Below are 26,376 nucleotides of genomic sequence, written 5' to 3'. Positions count from 1 at the left end.
TGCTAAACAAATAAAAACACCAAATCCTGTTATTTGCATCTGAGAATCAAATGATACAGATGATTTTGAAAAACTTTTTCCAGAGTCAATGAAATTTTCTTCTAATCCAGTGTCTAATAGCAAATAATCTAATATTTTATAATCTGTGATAGTTTGGTAATATCAAGTTCTTTCCACTGAGTTTTTAGGGACTAATATTATTGTATATTCTTATATTTGATAGCCCTGGAAGATATTTCCCTTTCCACTAATTAAGTACATATATTTGGAGATCCTAATAAGCAAATGATTTTGCTAACTGACAAAAATTCTATTAATTTCTAATTTGAATATTTGTAAAAATTCAAATTACTCTTTTTTTTTTAATTTAGAAAATGTCTTTCATTTATCTCCAGCATGCCTACACTATTTAGGAAGGCTTATAATGAAAATAAGAAGGTATAACAAATTATTAAACAAGAGATGAGCATGCATGTATACATAGTATTTATTCATTTATAATGTTGTTAAAGTCAATTCTACTTCATGATCATGTTAATTGCACCCCAGGTAATACCATTTTCTCTAGTGACTAATGTAGCACCATTGGATTTTCAGAAGGTTATTTTCTTAATTTGACTAGCCAGGAAGTATTTTCCCTGTTGAAAAACAGGTGTAAACATCAATACCAAAGATAAGAGAATGATCTCATGCTGTTTTCTGATGTCTCCAGCTTAGACAATTCAGCAGGTTAAAGTCTGAGGATTGAGTAGGGCTATTTATCAAAAGTAAGGAACTAGAAAAATTTTAGTGTGACTCACAGACTTTAACTGAGGGAATGACAGGAAGCCTTTAAATAGCAAAATAATCTATCAAATGCTCTGAATATATAGGGGCTGTGTAACAAACATGTGAAACCAAATTCCAGCACAGTAACAACAGGTAATTTGTGAACTGTTTCTCATTTCCTCACTGTGTAAATTATATGCCTATACACCCGAGACAAGAGTTGACTCTCAGGATCTTAATGAAATTCTCATTGCTTGACACTGGCTATTTTGTTTCAGTGTTTATGTTGCTTTTCCAAGTTTCAGCTGCTTTTGAGTGAAAGGGAGGAAAATCTTGTTAAACTCTCAACTATTTTTCAGTCTATTATGTCCTCTGTACTTGAATCTACTGTCAACTTTTGCCAGCTTTGACTATTTATGGACTAGACGTTGAATATTATGGTTCAAATCTATGTTCAATAACTTCTCCTAGGTATGCCAAATAATATGAATCATAAACATTTCAGATATTGAGTTCCATGCTAGTTGACCCAATACTTGTTAAAGACTTCTATGTACTGAAAAATTGTTAGAAGGCATTGCCAGCTAATCAGGGTAAGAATTGCAAGATTCTAAGCTGTACATTAACACCATTTGTGAGAAAAGAAGCAAAATAATAGTAATAATAATAATAATAACAATTGGCTTTGTTTCTGTTTGTATCTAAAGATTGCTTTCACCCTATTTCCTATCATTGTTTGCCTAAAAATATCAAAAAGTATTTAACATGCATATACTCATCCATCGTTAACGTTTCTTTAATCTTATATGGTGGTGTTATTTGTGTATATTTTCTGTTGTGTTGTTTCTTTGTTTACTTCTTTGACAAGGCATGTCAATTTTTGTTTTACCTATCTGTATTTTGCTACTGCATGTCAAACATTTTAAATGACTCAATGAACAAATGAATTCTTGTCATTTTAAATTTCACTCAAAATATTGCAAGCTGTCTGCTTATTCTCAAACATTGCTCCAGGTTTTTGCTTTGTGTAAGAGCATGAAAAATAAGTGAACAAAAAAAAATGACAAGAACTGCGTGGTACAAGGAGCTTTGTACCAGATAATCTGTTTAAGCCTGTTCAATTCAAACCTAAATAAGATATGTGTATTTATAATTTGAATCATTTATGTTTCTGTTTTGTTTGCATGATATGATTTTGTTTTATATTTTGTTTTTTTCCACTCACCAGATGTTCCCAACACTTTGCTTCCCACTACTATCATCCCCTCCCTTACCACTGCAACAGTCCCAACCACTGTAACCATAACAACCTGCCCAACCACACCTGCAACAACCAGCAGCGTGAGAGGTACAGTATGCTTCTTTGTTATGGCCTAGAAAACACGCTAAATAGAACTTTATAGGGCTTACTTTTTCTAAAGAGTAGAAGAATTGAGATCTGATTTTACTTAAATATACGGAAAAATTAAATCAAGTCAGTTACTGTCAGTTAGGGTTATTGTAATAAGAGACAAGATGTTATATTTTAATTTTTCTTAGTGTCATATGATTCATGAAAATGTCCAGAATATAGGTAAAAAAGATTTAGTGCTCTGAAGCACTGATATATTAAAATGTGAACATGGGAGACTTTTTTTTTTTACCTTACCTGATAGAAACAAGCAAAGGAATAAGATGTTCAAAAATGCAGAGGTAGTTTTTGCTTTCTAATGACCCTACTTTAGTGTTAATGATTTTTTATTTCGCTGCAACTAGATTAAAATGGCTGCAGTGTTGAGTTTGTTCTAAAGTTAGCATGACAGAGGTCATGCTTATAATGATAAGATATTTACCACATAGAACTTTTAGGTAAATATTTAATATATCATCCTAAAGTGATTTTCTGAGTGGAGCTACTTCTTGTACTTAGAGAGTGTTCCAGAAGCAAATGTTCTAGGCTTATCCAGGATGACAGAAATTGATGGTTGGCTCTAGGAATAATTTCTGGTGTCTGATTACTAATAAGTTGTTTTTATGAAGCACAGCAACCAAAAATATATTGAAGCAATTCTTAAGGGCAAAAAAAAAAAAAAAAATCATTATGTCATGGTTCAAAAATATAAAAAAAACATTTCTGAGTAGTTAAATGGTTGTTAGATAATGAAGAAATGAAAAGTTTTTTGAGATTTTTGCGCACATTATAGAAATACACATTTTAAACTTTATTTCTGTGTTCAGAGACAATGTGTCCTATTTAAGTCTGTCATTTACTCTTTTACATGCTTATACATGTTTTATGTCATGTTGGCTATACTAATATGTGTTAAATGTAGCAATTTAATTTGAGCTCATAAGGACTTTACAAAAATATGTATCTAAAGTTTCATCAGGGATACACTTAACATTGTTTTCCTTCACTTGTAAAGACTATTCAATTTAGACTTCTTATCTTTCTTAGAATTTTTATTACTTCTCAGTATTATGTTGAGTTGCTGCTAGCTTTTACTTCGTGTTTGTAGTAATTTTTCTCTTGTTCCAGAAAAATATTTTAGTATCTGGTAAGTGTTCATTTTTAATAATTAAGTTCTGTTATGCAGGGTACAAGATTGATAGCTAAAACTTGATGGTGATAACAATAAAAATCATTAAAAATACCTAGTATTATTAAAAAAAAACTCTATTTGATTTAAATCTAAAAGTAGAACGGTTTAAAGGTCATTCTTATAACAGTGTGTATGAAATGGGTGGAAAAAGAATAAAAATGAAGAAAAAAACTTTATGATAATATATAGAATGTAAAATATCAAATGTTCTACTTTGCTTTACTTATTGTTTTTTTAAAGATTTTTACAAACAGTAATTCAGATGAAATGTAGCTATTGCTTTCCCACAAAATCTCTATGGTAATGTTAAGTTCTAAGTGTACAAAGAAATCACTTTGATGGAAAATGATATGTTGGTTTAATTTTTTAAAAAAGACCTACTTATAACAAAAAAAGCCTAATTAATTTCTTCTTCAATATGTATTTATCAAATACCTGTTATATATATTATATAAACAGCACTATGTCAGGGCTTGAAATTATGCATATTAAGCATATTGTATCCAAAAACACTAGCAAATTAATGCATTTTCCCCAAATAATCAGTGCCCGGGCTTAATTAGTTAAAGCATTCATATTTTTTGTGAGTATATATACATTAGACTAAAATAAGAAAAAATATTTTATTTCAAAGTGAAGTGCTTAACAAAAATTTTTTATATTTATTCACATGCTTCTTAAGTGAATCTCACTGGTTCCATTTTAATCAGCCTGCTAAAATGAAATCAGTTTTCTGCTTTTTCAAGTAAATTCCTTTTTTAAAGGTTTCCTAAGATGTTTTGTAAACTTTACACTATGGAATTCAAAAATAATAAAAAAAGATATTTTTCCTTCAAAGAATCACATGAATAAATAAACCTCAAAGAAGACACACACACACACACACACACACACACACACACACCATTCCCTCTTTCTTTACTCAACAGTTGAAGCATATCATTTTTCAAATGGCATCAAGATATGTGAAAAGAAAACTTTTTATGTGTTAAGCAATTCATAGCAACTATTTTATACAGAAAAAATAGTAACACGGACATCAAATGTTAGTATAACGCCTATTTTACCTTGCTAACTTCAACAAGCAACTGGGAACTGAAGAAAGTCACTAAGCTCACTTGCATGATTAATGTTCTAGTCCATATTTGAGGGAGTTGGGCATTTTGTCAATATATAAATATTTTATGATTTTTGTACTCTGCCACTTATAAGTTATATGATATTCAATTAGCCATGCATTACCTACTAAATTAGAGCTTTCAGATGCAATTATATTTTAGTGGAACTCATTTATTTATAAAATGGCCAAAGATGTTATAAAATTATCATTTAAAAGATATAATAAAAATATGTTGTCCAAGAAAAGCTAAGGACTAAATATTTTCAGCTTGTCAATTTATTTTTAAGTTTATCTGCTTCATCCCTGTCTCTCATTCAGTAATCTTAAGTGAACTAACTATATTTAATTTTATTAGCTTTAAATATCATTTCTTCAGATTTCATAAATATAACATTTATCTCTATCTGTACATACATATTTAATAAATTGCCACAAATAAGTCACCATTCATATCTCCATTTCTACTCTTTCACTACCCCTGCCATTGTTGAGTTTTCTTCTCTAGGTTAACATCTGGTTTAAAAATGAAGAATCATAGCTGCAACTGGATTAAAAATCAAGATAAAATAGAACAAAACAAGCTACTCAAATTGCCAGTTATGACCTTGAGAATCTGCACATCTCTTCAGTTTGGACATGAAATGCACCGTTGTGCGCAGGAAGAAGGGCTTCAACCATAGGGAAGAAAGCTGGCAATTAGCAGTATTTTGTTACGAATAAGTGCGCTAAAAGACAGAGAAAGGAGCAAACTTTGCCAGAAGTGGGAAAGGCAGAGAATAAGTGAGTCCAGGAGACATCTTCAGGTGTGAGCTGTAGTTCTTCTGTTTACACAGTCTTTGGTCTTACTGTTTACACAGTCTTTGTTGAACCAAACTTAGCACCTGCATTTTCATCAGAAAAATGAGAAACACTCAATTCTCTGATTGTCTTGAGGACTGGATAATATTAGAAATCTGGCAACATAATCAGCACTCAATGTATGACAATTATTGCTTAGTTCTTTTAAGTAGAGTGAATATATTCACGTTTGCATCATACAATTAATGAAATTGTATATTTTTGCTATAATCTAGTTTTGACAAAATTATTTGGTGTTAGTGCACCGGTTGCATTTTAATTTCAAGCCTACTTTTAATTATGTCAAAAATTAAATAATAAAATGGCATTAGAACATATGGAACTTACCTACCCTTGAATATAACAATTAATAAATTGTCTATGAAATTCATAGTATTCTTGATTTATATCATATATCTAAAATCTGAACATTTTATAGATCTCTCAAACATTTTTCATTATAAAATATCATTGCTATAGCACATTTTCTGCTTACAGAAGTTGCAGCTTTTTAAAGCTAGTGGCCTGATTAATCCTATCAACTAATTTAGAAGATATATACCTATATTTCTGTATCTGTATCTATCTACCCATCCATCTATCCATATATACTTTTTTATGAATTTGGGGTTTTCTTATCACTTTAATAAATTTTTAATGAGATAAACTTTGATGAGTTAAATATGATCATTTATAAAATGCTTCCAAATGACTTGATGTGATTTCTAGAATTAATATTATTTTTGCACGGTATGCTTACTTTGAAAGCATTTTTAATTTTTTTAAATAATTTCTTTATTTACTCACTTAGTTTCATCTGTGCTGGGTCTTCATTGCCATGCAGGCTATTTCTAGCTCCAGTAAGCAGGGCCTACATTTTAGTTGCAGGGCAAGGGCTTTTTATTGCAGTGGCCTCTCTTGTTGCAGAGCATGGACTCTAGGGCATGTGAACTTCTTTAGTTGCAGTGGACTCAGTAGTTGCAATTCCCAGGTTATAGAGCACAGGCTCAGTAGTTGTGACACATGGATTTGGCTCTCCACAACCTGCTGGATCTTCCTGGATCAGGGATGGGACCTGTATCTCCTGCATTAGCAGTCAGAATCTTCACTACTGAGCCACCAGGGAAGCCCTAAAATTTTTTATCATATTGTACATTTTCAGTTTTATATAAACTATCTCATAATCTAAGAATCTTTAACAGCACCCTCATTTACAGATCATGATATAAAGATATTGAAAATTCAGGAAATAATCTATGAGACATAGTGAGATAAATAGTGATTATGTCTATTTATCATGATTTTTAAAAGTAGAATTCACCATTGAAGCCTTTGTGCTTACCAAGACAGAAAAACTCCTAAATGCCTACTTATTACCTGTTTCTGCCTCTGTAAGACTGTAAGTAAATTACAGGTGCAGAAATGAAATGATATATAAGGAGAAAAGGTATAAAATATCTAATATACTCCCTGTCCTGTTCAAATACTTCATGCATTTCAATGTTTCAGATAGGAAAAAAAAAATCCTAAAAGTGATGATGACATCGTTTATACAATCCATATAAAAATCCAAATGAATTATTGGTTCAAGTATTGATTTATTTTAAATCAGACTTTAAAATGGAAAAATAATTTTTTGTTAATAAAACTGTACCATTTTGCTTATAATCACAACCAATTTATTGACTATAATGAGGTAATTGGAGTGGAACCTTACTTCAGAATGGCACTGCAAACTTTTTCTTAAGAAATATATTTTTTAAATTTACCAAATCAATTATTATCAAATTATCTATAACCAGAAAAATATGACCAATATCAAAAAATTTAGAGATGAGTTATGGTTTTGGTCCCAGCCTATTGATAGTGATGCTTTTGGCTATGACTCCTTGAGGCAGTTGCCTCAGCTCCTATTGCTTTTAGGAGCACCTACAGACATTTCCTCCACTGAGGCCAGTATGGTTGGACCAGCCCTTGTTCTTAATATGGTCATTGGATGCACTTCAGCAAAAAAACAACAGGGAATGTTGAGGAACAAAATTACTACTCACAGATTCTGAAGGACCACCTAGAGAAGTCACAGAAAGACAGAGACAGTACACAGACTTGGTCTCTGGCTTTATTAGAGTTCAAAGGTTGGGTGTCTAGAGTTTTGTGGGCTTGCATCATTACTGCTAAATTTGAATTGTAAGAATGGGAATTAGGCATAGGAAGGGAGAGCCAGTTTCTCAATGTGATCAGTTGTCTGGGTTACCCAGGGATTTCTGAAAATAAGAAGTTTACATGTGGGGCAGCCTAGTTCTTACTTGGTTGTTTTGCTAGGCTGACAATACATTTACTCAAGATGGATTTCTTTTGAACTGTATGTCTCTGCGATCAAAAGCTCAATTTCAAGCATTAACTTAATATAGGGTTTCTCTGGTGGCTCAGAAGGTAAAGAATCTGCCTGCAATGTGGGGGACCTGGGTTTGATCCCTGGGTTGGGAAGAACTCCTGGAGAAGGGCATGGCAACCCACTCCAGTAGTCTTGCCTGGGACATCCAATGGCAAGAGAAGCCTGGTGGATTACAGTCCATGGGATTGAGAAAGGTCGGACATGACTGAAATTAAGCACACAACACAATTTAATATAAATTCTTCACAATCAAATTACACATTAATTTATTTATGGCTGAAAATGTAATATTAAGTAAAATATTTTAGATTATTCAGGTAGAATTGAATGAATTTTTGCATACATCTGCAGTGATTATATCTCCACTCTAGAATTAAAGGCCCATAATTTTTAGCCCATATGCTGCCCTTGTAATTTAAAAATCATACAAAAATTGACTACTTAACTGTTTATAAATCTAGGAACATATTTGGCCATTAAGTATAATCCTATTAAGTGTAATCCCCAAATATTACCAATTGAAAGATCTCCCTTCTCTAAAGATTTCTTGAAGCAATCTTAGTGACTTGTGGAAAAAAAATCATATGCACGAAGCTAAGCTGTATTCAATGAAAATAAATTGCTGAAGTATTTACTTTGTGCCAGCATAGAGAAATTGAGATGAATTATAATACTCAACTCATATTTAATGTGGGCATTTTTAATGAACTCTAATTGCCTACAATGTTGTTTGTGACATAATAGTTTTGTATGCAGATTCCGTTACTTCAATTGTTTCATTTCTCCGGTTTCAAAATAAAATATGCTAACATAAAATAAACACAAAATGCATACCTGAGCACATCAAACTACTGTCTGAATCATCTATTTAATTAAATCAGGTTAAAAAGCAATAATGATCTGACTTGTGCTTCTAAAGTTTATTTCTTTTATGTCAAAAAATCTAATCTATATTTTGTTTTATTTGGTTTCATTAATGTGAGCCCTCCTCCCTCTTTTGGCATAGATACTTTAAAAGTAGAATACAAAGAGATAAAGAAACATTTTTCAGAATAAAAGAAAATAGAATGCTAGCACTGAGAAAGAATGAGTGGAGTAAAATCATTAAAGCTCTGATTTGTCAGAATAAATGCATTCAAATAGAGCATTTGCAATGGTAAAATATATCATCTTGACACAGTTAAATCCCTAAGTGTGCAAATCAAGAAATTGTTTATGAGCTTGTATTATGAGTGTTTAGCTATTAAAAATGTTTCTGATTTTATTGGTGGTAATAAAACACAATTTGCATGGTGTTGTGAGCTTTTAAAAATTAAGTGTCAATATGTTGGGCTTTTCTAAACTTGGAAAAAATGAAGTAATAGTTCAGTTTCCAGATGGTCCATATAGAGGGACCTGCTTATCTGCAAAAAGACAGGGTTCCACATTTAAACTGCTGCTGCTGCTAAGTCGCTTCAATCCTGTCGGACTCTGCGACCCCATAGATGGCAGCCCGCCAGGCTCCTCGTCCCTGGGATTCTCCAGGCAAGAACACTGGAGTGGGCTGCCATTTCCTTCTCCAACCAAGTAGCTAAATTTCCACTAGTCTTTTACAAAACAATAATTATTATATAAAGTTGACTCTGTTTCAAAATTAAATATGTGAAACATAGTTCTTAATGGAAATAGATATTTAAAATGCTTCTTGCTTGGAAAAAATAAGCACAGTATATACTCTGGAAAGAATATGCAGGATGAACGCTCACTGTCAATCTTGCTACAAGTACCATATTATGAGTGACTACAGGCCAGACATGGGTGGGAGTGATGACTTGGGGTCCTGGTCTCTTTGTCAGCTAAGGACCCACACATTGGAATAGCAACAGTGTTTCAGATTAGGTTATTCCAAGAGAGCCCAAGATGCTAAATTTATTCTTTCTATTCTAGTAGCTCTTCCTTGGAATAAGAATCCCTTGTTATGTATAACCATTTCTGTAATTAAATGGAAGATTTGCCTTGGACTTGTGTGAAGTTGAACTCTGGCAAAGTTTGAAAATCTTTAAATATTTTCTTATTCTTTATGTCAGTGAGGAAGTATTTGAAGAAACTGATATTCCTATTTTCTTTCCCATACCACCTAGTAAGGGAAGCAGAACACTCATGCTCTATTCTATTTTCCAGGGACAATCTTGTGGATTGTGCAATTTAAAATATCAAACATTTTTAAGAGCTTCATTTTAAACTTATTTATTTCTTTGGCTTTAATCAATTTAAACATAAATCTTTGTACCATTAATTTATATTTCTTTTAAATAAGCAGTTCTATTGTTTCTACTTCTATGACTGTGGGAGTGTCTTAACTGATTTTATGGTAATCTAGATTTAATATGATTTAATAATGTATACATTTCCTGCAAAACAACTTCTAAGAAAGAAAATGTTCCATAGTAGAATATGTGCCATTTTCATTTTTATATAATATGCAAGTGCATATAAATATTAATTTAAAAATTTCCATAATTATTATATTCCAGAAAGCACATCACATAAAATATTAAGACTAAATGAGTTACTTATTATTAGGAGGATAATTTGTCTTTTATTTTAAAATTTTGCCTACATATATGAATAAATGTATTTCCAGAACATCTCTGAAATTATTTTTAAAATCGTTAATAAACTAAACTGGTTGTATCTTTCTTACTAGCCAATGAATTAAATTTATGAGCTGTGCCTTTGAAGCTGAAAAGATTGCCGGCATTGCCCTTGCTTCTTTGACACTCCACATGAAACACAGTTAATAACCTCCTGTGTAAGCTTGGAGAAACACCGAATTGATACTAATTATACCAACTTTGGGATACAAGGTGACCTTGACTTCAGCTGGAACTTTCTGCCGGGACAGTAAATAAGAACAAATGTCATAAAGCGTGATTTCTGAAAAGGGTCTAACACAATCTATTAAATATAAGTTCATGAAATTGCAGTTAAGTATTGGGATAATTGTAATATTTTGAAACACCTCTTGCTTCAAAAATAAGTGGTTTCTTATTTCTTTAGATTTCAAATAATCTCCCATTAGTGTTCTGTACTCATCTAAATTAAGCTATGGCCAGAAAATTAAAAGCTGCTTGATGCAAAGTATATGTAAGATGATCTCAGGGCACGGAGACAGATTTTTCCAAACGGCTTCTCAAATACATACATAATATTTATACGATTTTAGTATCAGAATTGCTTATGCTGAAGTTGTGATAACACTGACTCTTAACTAAAGGAGTGTCTTTATAAAACTATTAAGAAAAATGACTAAGAAAAAGCAAGTGTCTCAGTTAGGTGCACAGGTTTAAATTATTGCCAGGAAACCTGTCAAAACAAATGAAATGTAGCAGTTTCACATAAAAATCTGAGTTCATAGTGTTAAAAGAGAGTCAATAAAGTTACTATAAATGCTAAGAGATGAGTAAGAACAGAAATTAAACTTTCTTCACTAATACTGTTTAAAGAATTACATTAGTGTAAAGGGAATTCTGTTCAAAGCGTTCAATAAAATAAATGGGAATACCCAATTTAAACCCAGTTATTTTTCACTTTAGAAAAAGAGATGAACTCAAATATTCCCGGGGCCCTTTTATTTTACCTGTTAGTAAGTAAGGAATGCTAATCAGTGAAGGTTGAAGTAGGAAAGGAGAAATGAACTTTGAATTAACATGAAGAATTGCATCAGATTCCCTAAGAAACATTTTTTTTTTTCCTAAAAGCATTTGAACCATTTTTGATGTGTAAATCCAAGGTTTTGTAGTAAAGAAGCACAGCGCTCTTCGAGGATAGTCTGTGTCAAACTAGGAAAATTACGATGGTCTTAATAGTTTTATTTCCCTTGAAGCCATGTTTCCTAAATACTGATTATAAGATTATTATTTTTTACTCATTTAGATTGTGTGTGACTCAGGATATCAGCAGGAACTGACAGCAGTCCTGAAAGGTAGTTGAAGGGTTTTTAACGAGGACACTTTCACAGAAGCATAGGCAGAATTTAAAGAACTCATAAAGGAGAAACACAATCAAACTTGTAATAGCAAAATGCTGTTAACCAGCCCTGGGCCTGAAAAACCAAAGAAGTGAACAAGTTATCTTGATCAGAGTCGTGGTCAGAGAAGAACTGGAGCCAGAAAAGGGGCTGTATTTGCAAAGCGAGGTAGTCAAAGGATACAGCACAGGGATAAATTTCAGATCTCCTCTCTTCTTCTGCCTTCCAGTAACTTTCCATTAATTGAATCCTTCTGAAATATCCGAGATTAAGTAACTTAAGTGGAGCAGTGCAGGGAAGTCAGATTTCTAGAGCACAGCTGAAGGGAAAAAAAAAAAAAGAATGGAGGATGGATTTGGGGACCAATAGCATAAAGAGGGGAAACATATCTAGAACATCATCTAATTTGCTTAGAATAATTTATCTAATTTGTCCACTAAGGGTGATTAAATGTCAAATTTTATTTTAGGTTTGGAGTTCTCTCATAGGCATGCCCAATACAAGTATATTATAGAAAGCAAGTGATGGGGCTAGAAATGGTGGTAAAACCAGCCACCTTCTCAATTCACTTTAATATGTGATTTTCCTGTCCAGGCTAAAGTTAGAAAGAGGCAACACTTTAGATGATAGAGGGCAGATTATGAAGCTTGATAGAGTTGACTTTGTTATTAGACACAGAGAAATCTAAAAATAGATATGTGTGTATTATTTAAATAACTTACTTCAAAAGAGAAAATCATTTTTAATCTTGATGTAAAGAGTATCCATTTTATTCAGTGAGTAGCGAGGGAGTCCTCATTTGAAATATTCTCAAATCTATGTGTATGGATGCAGACTATTTCTTTTGTTTGAATTAAGAGCCTTGAAAACATTAGTTGCAAGAAGAAAGTTCTAAAAATGAGCTAGCCATAAAATAATAATAAGCTGATACAGATATGTCTTATTAGCTTTCTATTTAAGGTATTTTCATGTCACATAGACAAATAATTTTCTGTCCTGAGATAACAGCTTTTCATAATAGAAAATCATTTTCTTGAGAGAAGAGTTTAGAAAGAGTAATCACAGTTTTTAATATATAATGTTACGTATCTCCCTTTGATGTCTTTCAAGTATGTGTGCATTATTTATTTAGTTAAGTTGGTAGGTTAGAAACATGTAAAATAAAAACAACTCACCTTGTTTTTGCTCTAACCTAACCTGAACTGAACTCAGTACTCGTTAGTCCAGACTATAGTTTGTGTCCCTTGGCATTTTACCACCAACAGGCCAGAACGTTTTGTTCAGAGTATAATATTAGAATAGTTTTTCAAAAGAACTGAGAATGACAGTCTAATTTTTCTGGTATTTCTGGTTATTCTATCACCAAATTTTGAGAGTTAGTTAACTGAAAATCGAGCACTGCATCTCCAAATGCTGCTTTAGGGAACCAAAAATGAATCTTCATATATATACACATATATATTTTTTCTCTTACTCCAAAAACTTAAATTCAGATATATTCCATCTTAATTCCAAGTTGGAAAAAAATGATATGTAAATGAGAAGGAAGTTCTAAGGGCTCATTTTACTACTTCATATTCATACTTCTGGGCTTCCCTTGTGGCTCAATGATAAAGAATCCTCCTGACAATGCAGGAGATGCAAGAGATGCAGTTCAATCCCTGGGTCTGGAGCTATAACCCATGTGGTTGCAAAAAGTCAGACATGACTGAGTACACATTTTCATATTTCTAATTTTTCTATTCAGTTTGGTAATATATCAGTGTAGGATTTTTCCTTGATAATTCATCAATGTGGGTTTTTTAAAGTAATAATTTTAAAGAAATGATTCTTTACAAAAAACTGAAAATAGTGCACAACCCAATATTGATTACTAGGTAAACAAGATATGCCACATCTGGACTCATTGTGGGATGGTAAAAGTAACTTCTGAGCACAGAATATTTTTCTGTGCCCCTGACTTGACCTCTGGACATGCAATCTCAGGCAAATAAATTCATTTCTTCTTACCCTAGTGGGCACTGTGAATTCTAAGGTGTTTCTCAAGTTTGGGTCCTCCACCAGGATTTCAGGGATCAGTACAATTTCTGGTATTTTAAAATGAGAACCTGTAGATAAAATTCCTTTGCCACTTGAAATAGTGTCAGTAATTTACTTAACCTAATTCTTCACTTCCAACTTAATTCTGTTTGAATGTTCTGAAAAGCTTAAAGATTAGAAATGAATTATCAGACTCTGACCTTAGTTCAGAAAACTAAGATCATGGCATCTGGTCCCATCACTTCAGGGCAAATACATGGGGAAACAGTGGAAAGTGACTGACTTTATTTTTCTGGGTTCCAAAGTCACTGCAAATGGTGATTGCAGCCATGAAATTAAAAGACACTTACTCGTGGAAGGAAAGTTATGACCAACCTAGACAGCATATTAAAAAGTAGAGACGTTACTTTGCCAAAAAAGGTCCATCTGGTCAAGGCTATGGTTTTTCCAGTGGTCATGTGTGGATGTGAGAGTTGGACTATAAAGAAAGCTGAGTGCCAAAGAATTGATGCTTTTGAACTGTGGTGTTGGAGAAGACTCTTGAGAGTCCCTTGGACTGCAAGGAGATCCAACCAGTCCATCCTAAAGGAGCTCAGTCCTGGGTGTTCATTGAAGGGACTGATGTTGAAGCTGAAACTCCAATACTTTGGCCACCTGATGCGAAGAGCTGACTCATTGGAAAAGACCCTGATAATGGGAAAGACTGAGGGCAAGAGGAGAAGTGGGCAACAGAGGATGAGATGGTTGGATGGCATCACCAACTCAATGGACATGGGTTTGGGTGGACTCCGGGAGTTGGTGATGGACAGGGAGGCCTGGCGTGCTGCAGTTCATGGGGTTGCAAAGAGTCGGACATGACTGAGCGACTGAGCTGAACTGAACTGACCTCAGTATTTGGTCTTTTGGCCACTGTTTTCTAGCCATATGCCCATTTCTACTCCTATCACTTCAATTTGCACACTAATTTCCCTCCAGTATTTTCTCAGAAACTTTTATATACCTGAACATTGTCCTATCTGTAAAATTTCTAACATCATGATATATTAGTAAAATAAATATTGAGTTCTAGCTGTAATGTCCATAAAACTAATATATATGGTCCATTCTCAAGTTCTTCAACTGATTTCAGGTCTCTCATGAACAATCACTCTGTAGCCAAAATCCACAACTTAGACAAACTTTCTGATGCTCTTTACTATTGCGGTTTGACATCCATGTTCATTTAATTAAAATGATTATTGAAAAATGATGGAAACCATGGCTTCTGGACTCACATTATCTGGGCTCTTTTTTCCACTTTGCTGTCCCAGGTATGTGACCTTCCTTGCCTCCATTTCCTAATCTAAAAAGCATGGTAAATTATAATAGCATCAACCTTATAATGTAGTTTTTAAAATTAAATGTTTATACACTTAATGTATTTCAAAAGTGCTTTACTCATAGCAAGTACTCAGTAACTGTTAGATTTTATAATGTTTATTAACAGTTTTCTTCCAATTAACCAACTAGACAGCATAGGACAAAAATGGCTGCACATTTGTGAATAGCAATGAGATTAACTGGCAATTGCTAAGTGAAGGCTATGATGTGTGGTAGATAGATCATCCTTTTAATCATGTAAATCATCTTCAAAATCTAAAACTTAAGGATTTGCCATGTGATTAAAGTGAATAAGATAAAACAAGAGTCCCACTGCAGTTCCTTATTATTCAGTTTGACCTATCAGTTGTCAAATCAGAAACATTTTTTAAATAAAAGTAATTTAATTTATAATTAGCTTTCTAAAAAAATATTAACAGGCATTTAAATGTTCTTCAGTAGCAGAAACATCTAGGCTCGATCCCTGGTCCATGGTATGTGAGTTATACTTTAAGTTCCAATTTTCTTATCTCTAAAATGATTACATTATTTACTCATAAGGTTATTGAGTATTGATTTTCTGGTATTGTTACAATATGAATGATTTGCTAAATATGGAGGATGTATCATTACAATTTATGTTGAAGTTATATACCGTTAATCATTTTTAGAATCCGGGCTTGTTAATTTCAAGTGATACCATTTTCATGTTAAAATATTTTATTACCATAGTTAGTACAACTTAATATTCATCTTTGATATATTGACCTAATGAAGCCACTTAGCTTAAAACAGCCCATTAATGAATTCAGTTGATTAACATATATTTAACCTCCTCCAGTAAATTAATCTATAAAATGTTTGGGAAATTACCTAAACACATTCAAGATTTAGCAGACTTACTTCTCCTTGATTGCTTAAATTTCAATTGTTTCTTATCTTCCTAGTAATTCTAAAACATTTTTCTATGTTTCTTACTTTAAACAAGTTTATCACAGATAAATTAGTTTCAAAACTGTTACACAAAATTAAGGAAAACACTGCTCTTTATCTCAGATGCTTGAGACAAACTGCTACATTTTATAAATATTATCCTAGAAATTTAAAAAATATATATATGTTTAGTATTTATTAAAAATTGTTTATGTGAAACCATTTTGCATTTTCTTCATCACTTTTCTATTATTATTATCTTACTATGTGAATGATTCTAATTCCACATCTTTTGATTTTTTGACCTTCTTCATGTAAAAGGGCAAATTTTTTTGAAACACCTATACCTGTGTAGAGTTCTTATTACTATTCTTTTAGGAATACACAGATAACAGACATGCTCAGCCGCTTCAATCCTGACCAAATCTCTGCAACTGTCAGTCACCTCTGTCCATGGGATTCTCCAGGCAAGAATATTGGAGTGGGTCACCATTCCCTTCTTCAGGGAATCTCCCCACCCTGGGACTGAGCACACGTCTCGTGTCTCTTGCATTGGCAGGCAGGTTCTACACCATTAGTGCCACCATATTCTGAGATAAAATTCTTCTTCATAAAATTTAGCAAATACACTTTATATGTTAGTTTCTGCACATCCCTACCTCAACCTGACAGGGACCTCATTTTTAAATCTGAACAAAACATTGTTGGGTTTAGTTATTTTACTGGCTTTTCCTAAATATCCAGTTTTAGCAATGTATTAGTTAAATCTTAAAACAAGATAAAGGATTTCTTCTGAAAATCCTGTCCTTACACTGTTGATCATTCCTACTATTCTTAATCTCTCCTTTACCCCATCCTAGTCCTGAAAGCCTCATTTTATTATCAAAGTGGAGCAGTAATTGTTTTATCTTTCTTCCATAAATGACCTCTCTAGAGTCTATCCAAGGCCTAGGCTGTCACGTCTTCTCTCAGTGCAATTTGACTTTAAAATGAACGTGTTCTTTGAAATTACACCTAAAGGCTTAAGTGTTCAAACACTAAAGGGAAAAAACTTTCAAAGTTTGATCAATGAGACACAAAGAAGATAAAACAACATAAATATAATTACCTGAATAAAGAATTGATTTAAGCCTCCAGGATGAACCCTCAGTGAAAGCTCATTGTATTATCTGCATAACTACAACTTGATTTGCTAGAACCATCAATTTTAACATCTTCTTGACTATACAGCCACAATCTGCAAACCAGGAGTCATAATTATAAATGTGAGAACCGTCTAGATATGATAAAGTACTGCAAATATATCTTTCTCATCACTGTTATATTTTTTTAAACCTTATTTCAAACTGCCATTGGCCAGGAATCAATCATTAATATTTTTAATTGGGAAAAGAAAAAATATTAATATTCTAAGAAAATCCCAAATAAAATATATTAGTTTTTTTTAATGGGATATTTTTTAAATTTAGTCAGTTAAACTTTTGCCTCCATAGTATTTGTTTAATATAAGCCATCTATGTAATATTGAAATTGTGATATAATAATTTAAAATGGAGTGGAGGTGATGTTTTCACACTCCTTAAGCCATTCATTGATAGCTTTGTTTTTTGCTTTTCATGTACTTTTAAAAATAATCATCAAACTCCATGATTTGGTCTTTATTTTGATCAATAGGAAAATTAGTATATCAATGAATCCAGGGAAATCAAGCCCTTAGAAAAAAACAAATATATAATTTTTCATGAATTCATTCTTTATATATTTATTTGAACTTTTATTTTACAATAAGCATTCAGTAATGATAAGTAGTATACAAGGTCTACCTTTCACTGAAAAAAACACGTAACCTAAAAGAAGAGAAGGGTGAAGTGAATATTAAATGAAGAGGCTTCTTAGCCAAGTGATCTCACCAGATATAGACAGGATAAGCATAATTTAAATAATTACGAAATGGTAGTAGAGAAGCATACATATGTAATTCTTGCAGGTGATACATATATGTTTCACTTCTGTTTTGAGATACTCCTGTTTTCATAGAGATAAAACAAATAGAATGACAATTTAGATTTTATTTCTGCTGCTAATTTTCTAAATTTTGACACTTTTTAATGACATTTCTGGCAAGTGCAATTTGACCTTCTCTGAGAACCTAGGGGATAAGACTTCCTCATTTCCTCCAACAATGTTTTTATCTGGAAGATAAATGTCTTCAAATGCAATTGGATATGCATTTGTATATGTAAAAGATGAAGGGAAGAGTAGAATATGCAAAGCAACATTTTATAGATACAGTGTTACACACTCACTTTGGCTAGCATTAAGCATAAACAGGAAGCACTGGTGAAAGATACGTCTTCTAGTATTTATCCATGCATTTATTGATTCAATAAGCAGTTATTCTATGACTAGGAACGAGCAAATTATAAGAAATTTTGTAGGTCATGCTTAAAAGTTTAGAGTTTATTCAATAGGTGATGAGCAATAATTTAAAATGAGAAAAGTTTAGATTAGACTTTTGAAAGATCAGTTTGAAGGGCGTGATGGTAGCAGATTGAGGAAGAGAGAAAAGGCAGAAAGCCATTGAAGAAATCCAGGTAATTAAAAATGAGGACTTGGAGAAGACAAGGTGCCCAAGGCATGGAGGAGAGGGAAAGGCCGAGAGATTTGGGAGAGTAAAACTGATAGATTTTGTAAGTGATGAAGTAAAAGACTTTACATAAAAGGGTAGGAAATACCAAAATGGCTCCCAGGATTTCAACTTGGATTCCAGGGTATTTGGTGCACTTTATCAGAATAAAGAATAAAAGATAGGTGTTTTAGGGGGAAATGAGATATGTTCCTTTTTAAACATGCAATTTTAAAAATACCTTTCCAAGAGCTAAGTGAAGTTGTTTAATTACTAGCTAGAACATAGGATATAAATTATCCAGGACAGAAATACAGATTTTAGACAGAGTTTTCTGTAGAGGAAGTGTAAGCTTTTGATTAAATATAACTTTTATTAAAATTATATTCTATTAAATGTGTAAATTAAAAAAGATAATAATGCTAAAGTTTATACTCTGATATTTAAAAAGCAAAATGAACAACAACAACAAAAGAATCTAAAAGTTACGTTAAGGAATACAAAGAGGCAAAGTTATGGCCAAGGTGGTGAGATGATGTCTGGTGAGCTTAGGGTGTGAAATTCTTAGGACTATCAGGGAGGTCCATAGTGCCAGATGATTCAGTGAAGCCAAGTGTGATAGCACATGAAAACTGTTTTTGTTTTCTGGGTTTTTTTTTTTGTTGTTGTTGTTGTTTTACTGGGAGAATTTGGTGAATTTTGAAAAAGCAGTTTCAATGAAATGATTGCATAAAAGTCAGATTATAGAATTTAAAAAATGAATGGGAGGTAAAAGGTAGGGAAAGTCAGTGTAATCTATCGAGCATTGTCTGAGAAGAAAAGTAGAGATACAAAGCAGATAGAAGGCAGCATAAAGTCAATTACCATTTTTGAAGAATAATATAAATATAGCACTTCTTTTTAATGGTTAAGAAGAGAGCTAGGAAAAAAAAGAGGCTGAAAAAATTTATATTTTTTAAAACAGATAAGCAGATAAAATAAAATCCCCAAATATTCAAAATGGCATGATTTTATATAATATATTTGTAAATCTATCTATAAAATCTAACATTATTTAAAAATGTAATATACTTTATATAAGTTATATCTGACTGTAAGCATTGGTGTTGATCACATAAGACTCTCTGTACAATGAGACTGAGGAGAGAAGATAATAATAACACTGGGCAGAGACCAGTTTGCCAGCAATGGAAAGTGTGTTCAGGAACAGTAAAGAGAGACCTTACTTAATGGCCTGTGTTTTATCTGTAAAGTAGGAGAGGCAATTTTCCAAGATGGATAAAAAATTTGCATAGAAGGGATCTTTAAGAAAGCAGTGAAGTTTTGAAATGAATGCCTTAGAAATAAAAAAAAGAAAAGACATTGGAGAGGAATACATTGCAGTTTCTGGGAAACATGTCTTCTTCCTTTCCACAAATAATTATCATCCATCTCTGTCAGACACTATACTAAACTTTGGAGACTGAATAAAAACAAGGTAGATAGTCAGAGTCTTTTTTTTTTTTTTTTTATTCTGGCCATACTGCATGGCTCATGGGATCTCAGTTCCCCAACCAGGGATTGAACCCAGGTCACAACACTGAAAGCCCAAAATCCTAACCACTAGGCTACCAGAAAAGTCTCTGTAAATGCCTTCATAAATGCTGTTTAAAAGATGCACAGCATTTTCTTGCTTTGCTCCAAGAAGTTCTCATAGGTAATCTTCCTTGGGAAGTGATATTTGCTGGATATGAAGGATTTATGCAAGATGTGAGGTTGAGTAGTGAATGAAAAGACAAGGATGAAGAAGAGTATTTTGAGAACAGGATGTAGCCAGTACACAAAGCCTGAAGTGAAGAGGAAGGAGGCTATTCAAAAAATCCAGAAAGGGTACCATTCGGACTGGAACACAGACTGTCAAAATAGAATGAAAGTAAATGGTATTTAGTTGGGTTAGATCCTGCAGAGCCTTAATCTTATTTTTAGGATTTGAGCTTGTATCCTAAGAATAACAGAAAAAGAAAATTAAAAATGAAGAAAAAAAGTAGGAAAGGAAGGGAGCATAGGAGGGAAAGAAGAAGGAAAAAGGAAACTAATGAGTTTTAGGCAAAAAATAATATTGATACTATAATCAGATATATATTTCTGGCTATAGGGGAACAAATTTATGAGATTCCCAAGAGAGGACAGTGAGAGAAAGGTTAAGGACCTATTCTAATAAGAGGTGACAATGGTTTAGACAAAGATTTTAGAACTACTGACAGAAAGGTGGAATAATTTAACATGTAAATCAGTTTTTCTAATTCTTTGGTTCTATGGAATAAAGAACAGGATGTCACAAGCTAGGTTACCAAATATATAAGTTTTTAGAGAAACACTATAAATAGATGGTGGAAATATTTACTGAGATAAGTAATGGTGGTAGAAGTATAATTGTGAGCTTATTTTAAGTATATTAAGCTTGTATATTTGATATCTCTAAGTAGATACATAATATTGAACACATGATTAAATATACAGATTTGGAACTCAGAGTAGCTATCAGGTGTATGTGCAGGCCTGCTAAGTCGCTTCAGTCATGCCTGACTCTTTGCAACCCCATGGCCTGTGGCCCACCACGGGATTCTCCAGGCAAGAATACTAGAGTGGGTTTCTATACCTTCCTCCAGGGAATCTTCCCCACCCAGGGATCGAACCCATCTCTCTGACATCTCCTGCATTAGCAGGTGGGTTCTTTACCACTAGCAACCACCTGGGAAGCCCATTGGATGCATAGAATCAGTTAAAGCTGAGCTTGGGATCATGTAGAAAGAGTATATAATGAGCAGAAAATTCAGTGTTCAACTGAGATTGGATTCCACAAACTTGTAGCAGTTCAAAATTACATTTTTTTATTGCTATTCTTGGATTTCTAAATAGGCCATGTTTTAAATGAATGTACAGATTCTTTGATTGAAGAAGCAAAGGCACTGAGATTATGCAAGCAAAGTGAAAGGCAGAGATCAAGAGTTCTAATGAGTGATGATTTTTAATAAAAGGTAGAATAATGGACTAAACAAACAGATGGACTTAATAAGAGGAATAGAGAGTGAAAGGCCATATGAATGGTTTTCCTAGCTGCTATTCAGTCAGAATGGGAAAGGTTTTAAAGCAATGAAATAATAGCTAGATTGAAATTTAATATTTAATACTAAGATATGCAAGTCTGGAGCTATGAGTTTGTAAGCCATTGGTATAGAGTTGTGGACTTCTGAATGTCTCTTTCAGTTGGATATGGAAATTTCCCAAGGTCATTATAGGATTTTGATTAGAAAAGTAAATTGTGAACTTGATAGAAAAATTGTTCAAGAAAATTGGAAGATTTATCAGTGAGTTAGGAAGAGATATGAGTGGATGGCAGCATGAGTCACCAAGAAGGAGAGAAAGAATCTAAAATATTGATGGGCCTTGAGTTGCTTATTTAATCCAGGACACTTTCATCTTAATGGCAATGTATCTGGGAAAATTAATTATTAATCACGTAAGTGTGGATACAAAGATATAAAAAACATAAGGAGTCAATTTCATCAGCCTATATCTGCCTGATGTGCTGCTTCCACAACTTATACCTTTTGAATAAACAAGTACTTGAGTCCCCAAGAATTCATGGTACATTTCTGAATTAACATAGAAGAGTCTATTCTTTGGGCTCTCCTTACATTTTGACACTGCACTATTTGTTAACACGTATTTTTCACAGAGTAGAAAGATGTATTAATTTTATGCTTTCCTTAAGTACAATCATTATTCCATTGTACATCCTGGAGGTGATACACAAGTCACCTTGATTCAACTTCACTCTTCTACTTGGAGATTATCCTTCAGAACTACATGATCTCCATGCTCTCTTAAGACTACAAATCAGATTCTCCTGGGGAACTTTCTAAAATTAAATTTTAACTTTATTTTTTAATATGTAGACCTATGGTTGACCCATAGAAGCTGTGATTTTTAAAGCTATCTGGAGCAGAAATATTTAGGAACTACTAGTTCAGACTTTATTTTTTTGTGCTCCAAAATCACTGCAAATGGTGATCGCAGCCATGAAATTAAAAGACACTTACTCCTTGGAAGGAAAGTTATGACCAACCTAGATAGCATATTAAAAAGCAGAGACATTACTTTGCCAACAAAGGTCCGTCTAGTCAAGGCTATGGTTTTTCCAGTGGTCATGTATGGATGTGAGAGTTGGACTGTAAAGAAAGCTGAGCGCCAAAGAATTGATGCTTTTGAACTGTGGTGTTGGAGAAGACTCTTGAGAGTCCCTTGGACTGCAAGGAGATCCAGCCAGTCCATCCTAAAAGAGATCAGTCCTGGGTCCTCATTGGAAGGACTGATGCTGAAGCTGAAACTCCAATACTTTGGCCACCTGATGCGAAGAGTTGACTCATTGGAAAAGACCCTGATGCTGGGGGGGATTGGGGGCAGGAGGAGAAGGGGACAACAGAAGATGAGATAGCTGGATGGCATCACCGACTTGATGGGCATGAGTCTGAGTAAATTCTGGGAGTTTGTGCTGGACAGGGAGGCCTGGCGTGCTGCGATTCATGGGGTCGCAAAGAGTCGGACACGACTGAGCGACTGAACTGAACTGAGTTCAAAGTTGGTTCATAAATGGGATACTTTAAAATAATATTTCAGTGTTCTCATTTTATTCTCAAAGTTTAGGCTTCCATTAAATTTTATAGATGCCTTGTTCTCCCCCCCATCTTCTGCCTAGAGCAGGTTTCTACTTGCTTGTCATCAAATTTATAATGTTATCATTGTTTAGTGCAAGAAAAATGAAATGTTGTTTGAAAACAAAATGTTTAAAGCAATGTATTAGTCTTTATTTCTCCTGTCTGTCTCAGACCATTGTAAAAAGACATTCTTCCATTTAAAGAATGTTTGTTTAGCCAACAGCTTTAGAAGACAGAGACAATATCTATCTCTTGGCAGGCGGCTGGTTTACTGGACAGCTCAGTCAAGATGATGTCTGCTTCAGGGCAAATGGCAGATGTGGGGCAGTCTTCTTGTAGTCCATTACAAAGACTAGGGACATCTGACCTCAGCGGATGAATGCATACTGTGTGCCAGAGCACCTAGGAATCCACTGCTCACTGCGGCCACGGCACTTAGAGTGGAAGAGAAATCAGGGCCAGCTGCTGTGCTTGCAAGCTGCCGAATCACAGAGCATCCCTTTGTCTCTAACCCAAGAGCCTCCGATCTTCTGCCAGCATCTATGAGACTGTGACAAGCTACCTTATTAGCTTGTGAGAAGGATAAAACCTGAGAGCATTCATAGTTCTCAACACAACCGTAATTAAAGAGTGATGACACTGCCTTGTAGAAGCTTTGTGACTGTAATATTGCTATGAGTGTACTGCGATAATAAATGTCAAGTGTTTAGAATAATGCCTATTATATGTGGGATAATATCAGAACACCTTATCGACTAATAATATAGTATTAATAGTTGCAGAACTACCTCCACTCTGAGTCACCCACAGATGCATGGCTAAAGCACACTACAATTTCATGTCTTAAGTAATGAACCCTAACTTAAAACTCTTTTGTCGCATTATATTGGGTCAAACTCCAGTAACTACTAAGACCAGTCCCATAAAGTAAGTTAGTAGGAACTGTGCCAGAGTGAGGAGACAAACTTTCTCCAGAAGGGAGCAGCCTGTGTTTTCTGCTGATTGTTGCTAGGCAGGAAAGCTGTAAGTCAAGTGTTGTCAAATTATCTGACTTTAAAAGATAGTCCAGCATATTACAGTGTACAGTCTTTATGGGTAAATTTACTAGCATGTTCAGCCCATGGGTTCAAAATAAAATATGTCTGTGGGCCAGATGCAGACCATATATCCTTTGCTCAGAGCTTTGCTCAGATTCAGCAAGAATCAAACTCATAGAAGAAGATGAGATCTGTTGTTACCAGAGGCAGGGGTGAGGTGGAAGGATAAATGGATTAAGGTAGTCAAAAGGTACAAACTTCCAGCTGTAAATAAAGAAGTACTAGGGATATAATGTACAACATGATAAATAAAATTAATACTGCTTGGGCTTCCTTGGTGGCTCAGCTGGGAAAGAATCCGCCTGCGATGCAGGAGGCCTGGGTTGGGAAAATCTCTTGTAGAAGGAAATGGCTACCCACTCCAGTATTCTGGTCTGAAGAATTCCATGGACTGTATAGTTCATGCGGTAGCAAAAAGTCAAACATGCCTGAGTGACTCTCTTACTCACTTCATTATTGATAAAACTTGAGAGCAAATCTTGAATTTTTCTCACAAGGAAAAATTGTATATTCTTTTCTAGTTCTTTAATGTTTTATCTATATGAGATGAAGGGTGGTCCTTAATCTTATTGTGATCCTCTTTTCATGATGTACATAAGTCAAACTATTATGCTGTACATTTTTAATTTATATAGTGCATGCTCAGTCGCTAAGTTGTATCTGATCCTCTGCAGCCCCATGGACTATAACCTACCAGGCTCCTCTGTCCCTGGGATTTTCCAAGCCAGGATAGTGGCACAGGTTGCTATTTCCTATTCCAGGGGATCTTCCTGACTCAGGAATTAAACTCAATCTCTATAATCTCCTGCATTGACAGGAGGATTCTTTTCACCTCTGAGCCACCTGGGAAGCTCCAAATTTACATAGTGTTGTATGTCAATTATATCTTAATAAACCTGGAAGAAGAAGAAAAAAGAAAAAAAAAAAAAAACAATGACAAGGAGTATCCAAATTCTCTTAAAATTGCACTGGTTAGGAAGGAAGATGATAATTAGTGAATCTTGTAAAAAACAGAACAGAAATAAAACCCCAAAAATTCCTTTATATTTTTTTTAATGTCAAAATAAGTAAGATTCTAGAAAAAAATGGCATATGATTTCCACATTGTTATTTACATGGTACTTGTTTTTTATCACAGCAGTTACTGAAACCCCAGATTCACAAATTAATGGCACCACAGAGAGGAATGTGTGGCAATCCAATATTGAAACCCTGAACTATCACTGGCTAGTAGTTCATGTGGTGTTCAACAAATATTGTTCTGACTCTCTGACAAATTTAAAATGTTCCACAGCGTTCTTGTGAGGGCATTGTGGTGCCATGGGGTGCTTCAGCTCACAGTTAGGAAATGAAACCATGGCACTATGCCATATTCCAGTGTACAGAGAGCAAGGGATGCAAGGTGAACGCCTTGCTTCATGAAGAGTTAAATCTTTATCTAACATTTGCCTGGAGTTAAGTCTTCAGGTTAATTTTATCCTATTCATAAAATAAACCTAGTCTAATTCTTAGCAAAATAGTAATAAACATAGAGAAAAAAGTATCTTTGCTGCTGACTATTTCTGCAGTAGCCACTTTTTCCCCCCTGATTCCAATTTTATTTCTTCTCTCTCATACTCCACAAAGCATTTAGAGACATCTTCATAAAATGTAAGTTTATGCAAAACCCATCAATATCTCACCAACGACCTTGGACTGACACAATCCCTCTCAGCGCATTTTCTACCCCACAGGAACACCCTCCACTCATCAGGAGAGACCACATTTCCTGGTCCTTGAGATGCAGAAGGATTTTAAGTTTCTTCCAAAAGTCCCTCTCATGCCTAAGCCACTTGCTTTCCTTTGCAAAGAACACCCTTTTTCTTCCATCTTGCTAACTCCTAGTAAAAGCAGGAATCGTCTCTTGCTCCATC

At 33.9% G+C, this 26,376-nt stretch overlaps 1 protein-coding gene across 2 annotated transcripts in view; it reads left to right on the top strand.

Moving 5' to 3' along the window:
- The window catches only part of CADM2 (cell adhesion molecule 2), a 368,057-nt gene that overhangs the window by 289,119 nt on the left and 52,562 nt on the right, over positions 1-26,376 (top strand). The window contains exon 8 of one of the 2 annotated variants that reach the window (XM_065913660.1): positions 1,997-2,116. The exons of the other annotated variant lie outside the window; for it this stretch is intronic. Within the exon in view, the coding sequence (XP_065769732.1) occupies positions 1,997-2,116 (120 nt within the window). The remainder of the gene's footprint in view (positions 1-1,996; positions 2,117-26,376) is intronic. 2 annotated transcript variants of the gene reach the window in all.

Source organism: Muntiacus reevesi, chromosome 21 (genome assembly GCF_963930625.1).
Source record: "Muntiacus reevesi chromosome 21, mMunRee1.1, whole genome shotgun sequence".
NCBI lineage: Eukaryota > Metazoa > Chordata > Mammalia > Artiodactyla > Cervidae > Muntiacus > Muntiacus reevesi.
Note: the sequence above shows the minus strand (reverse complement) of the source record. Positions and strands in the feature narration are given on the sequence as shown.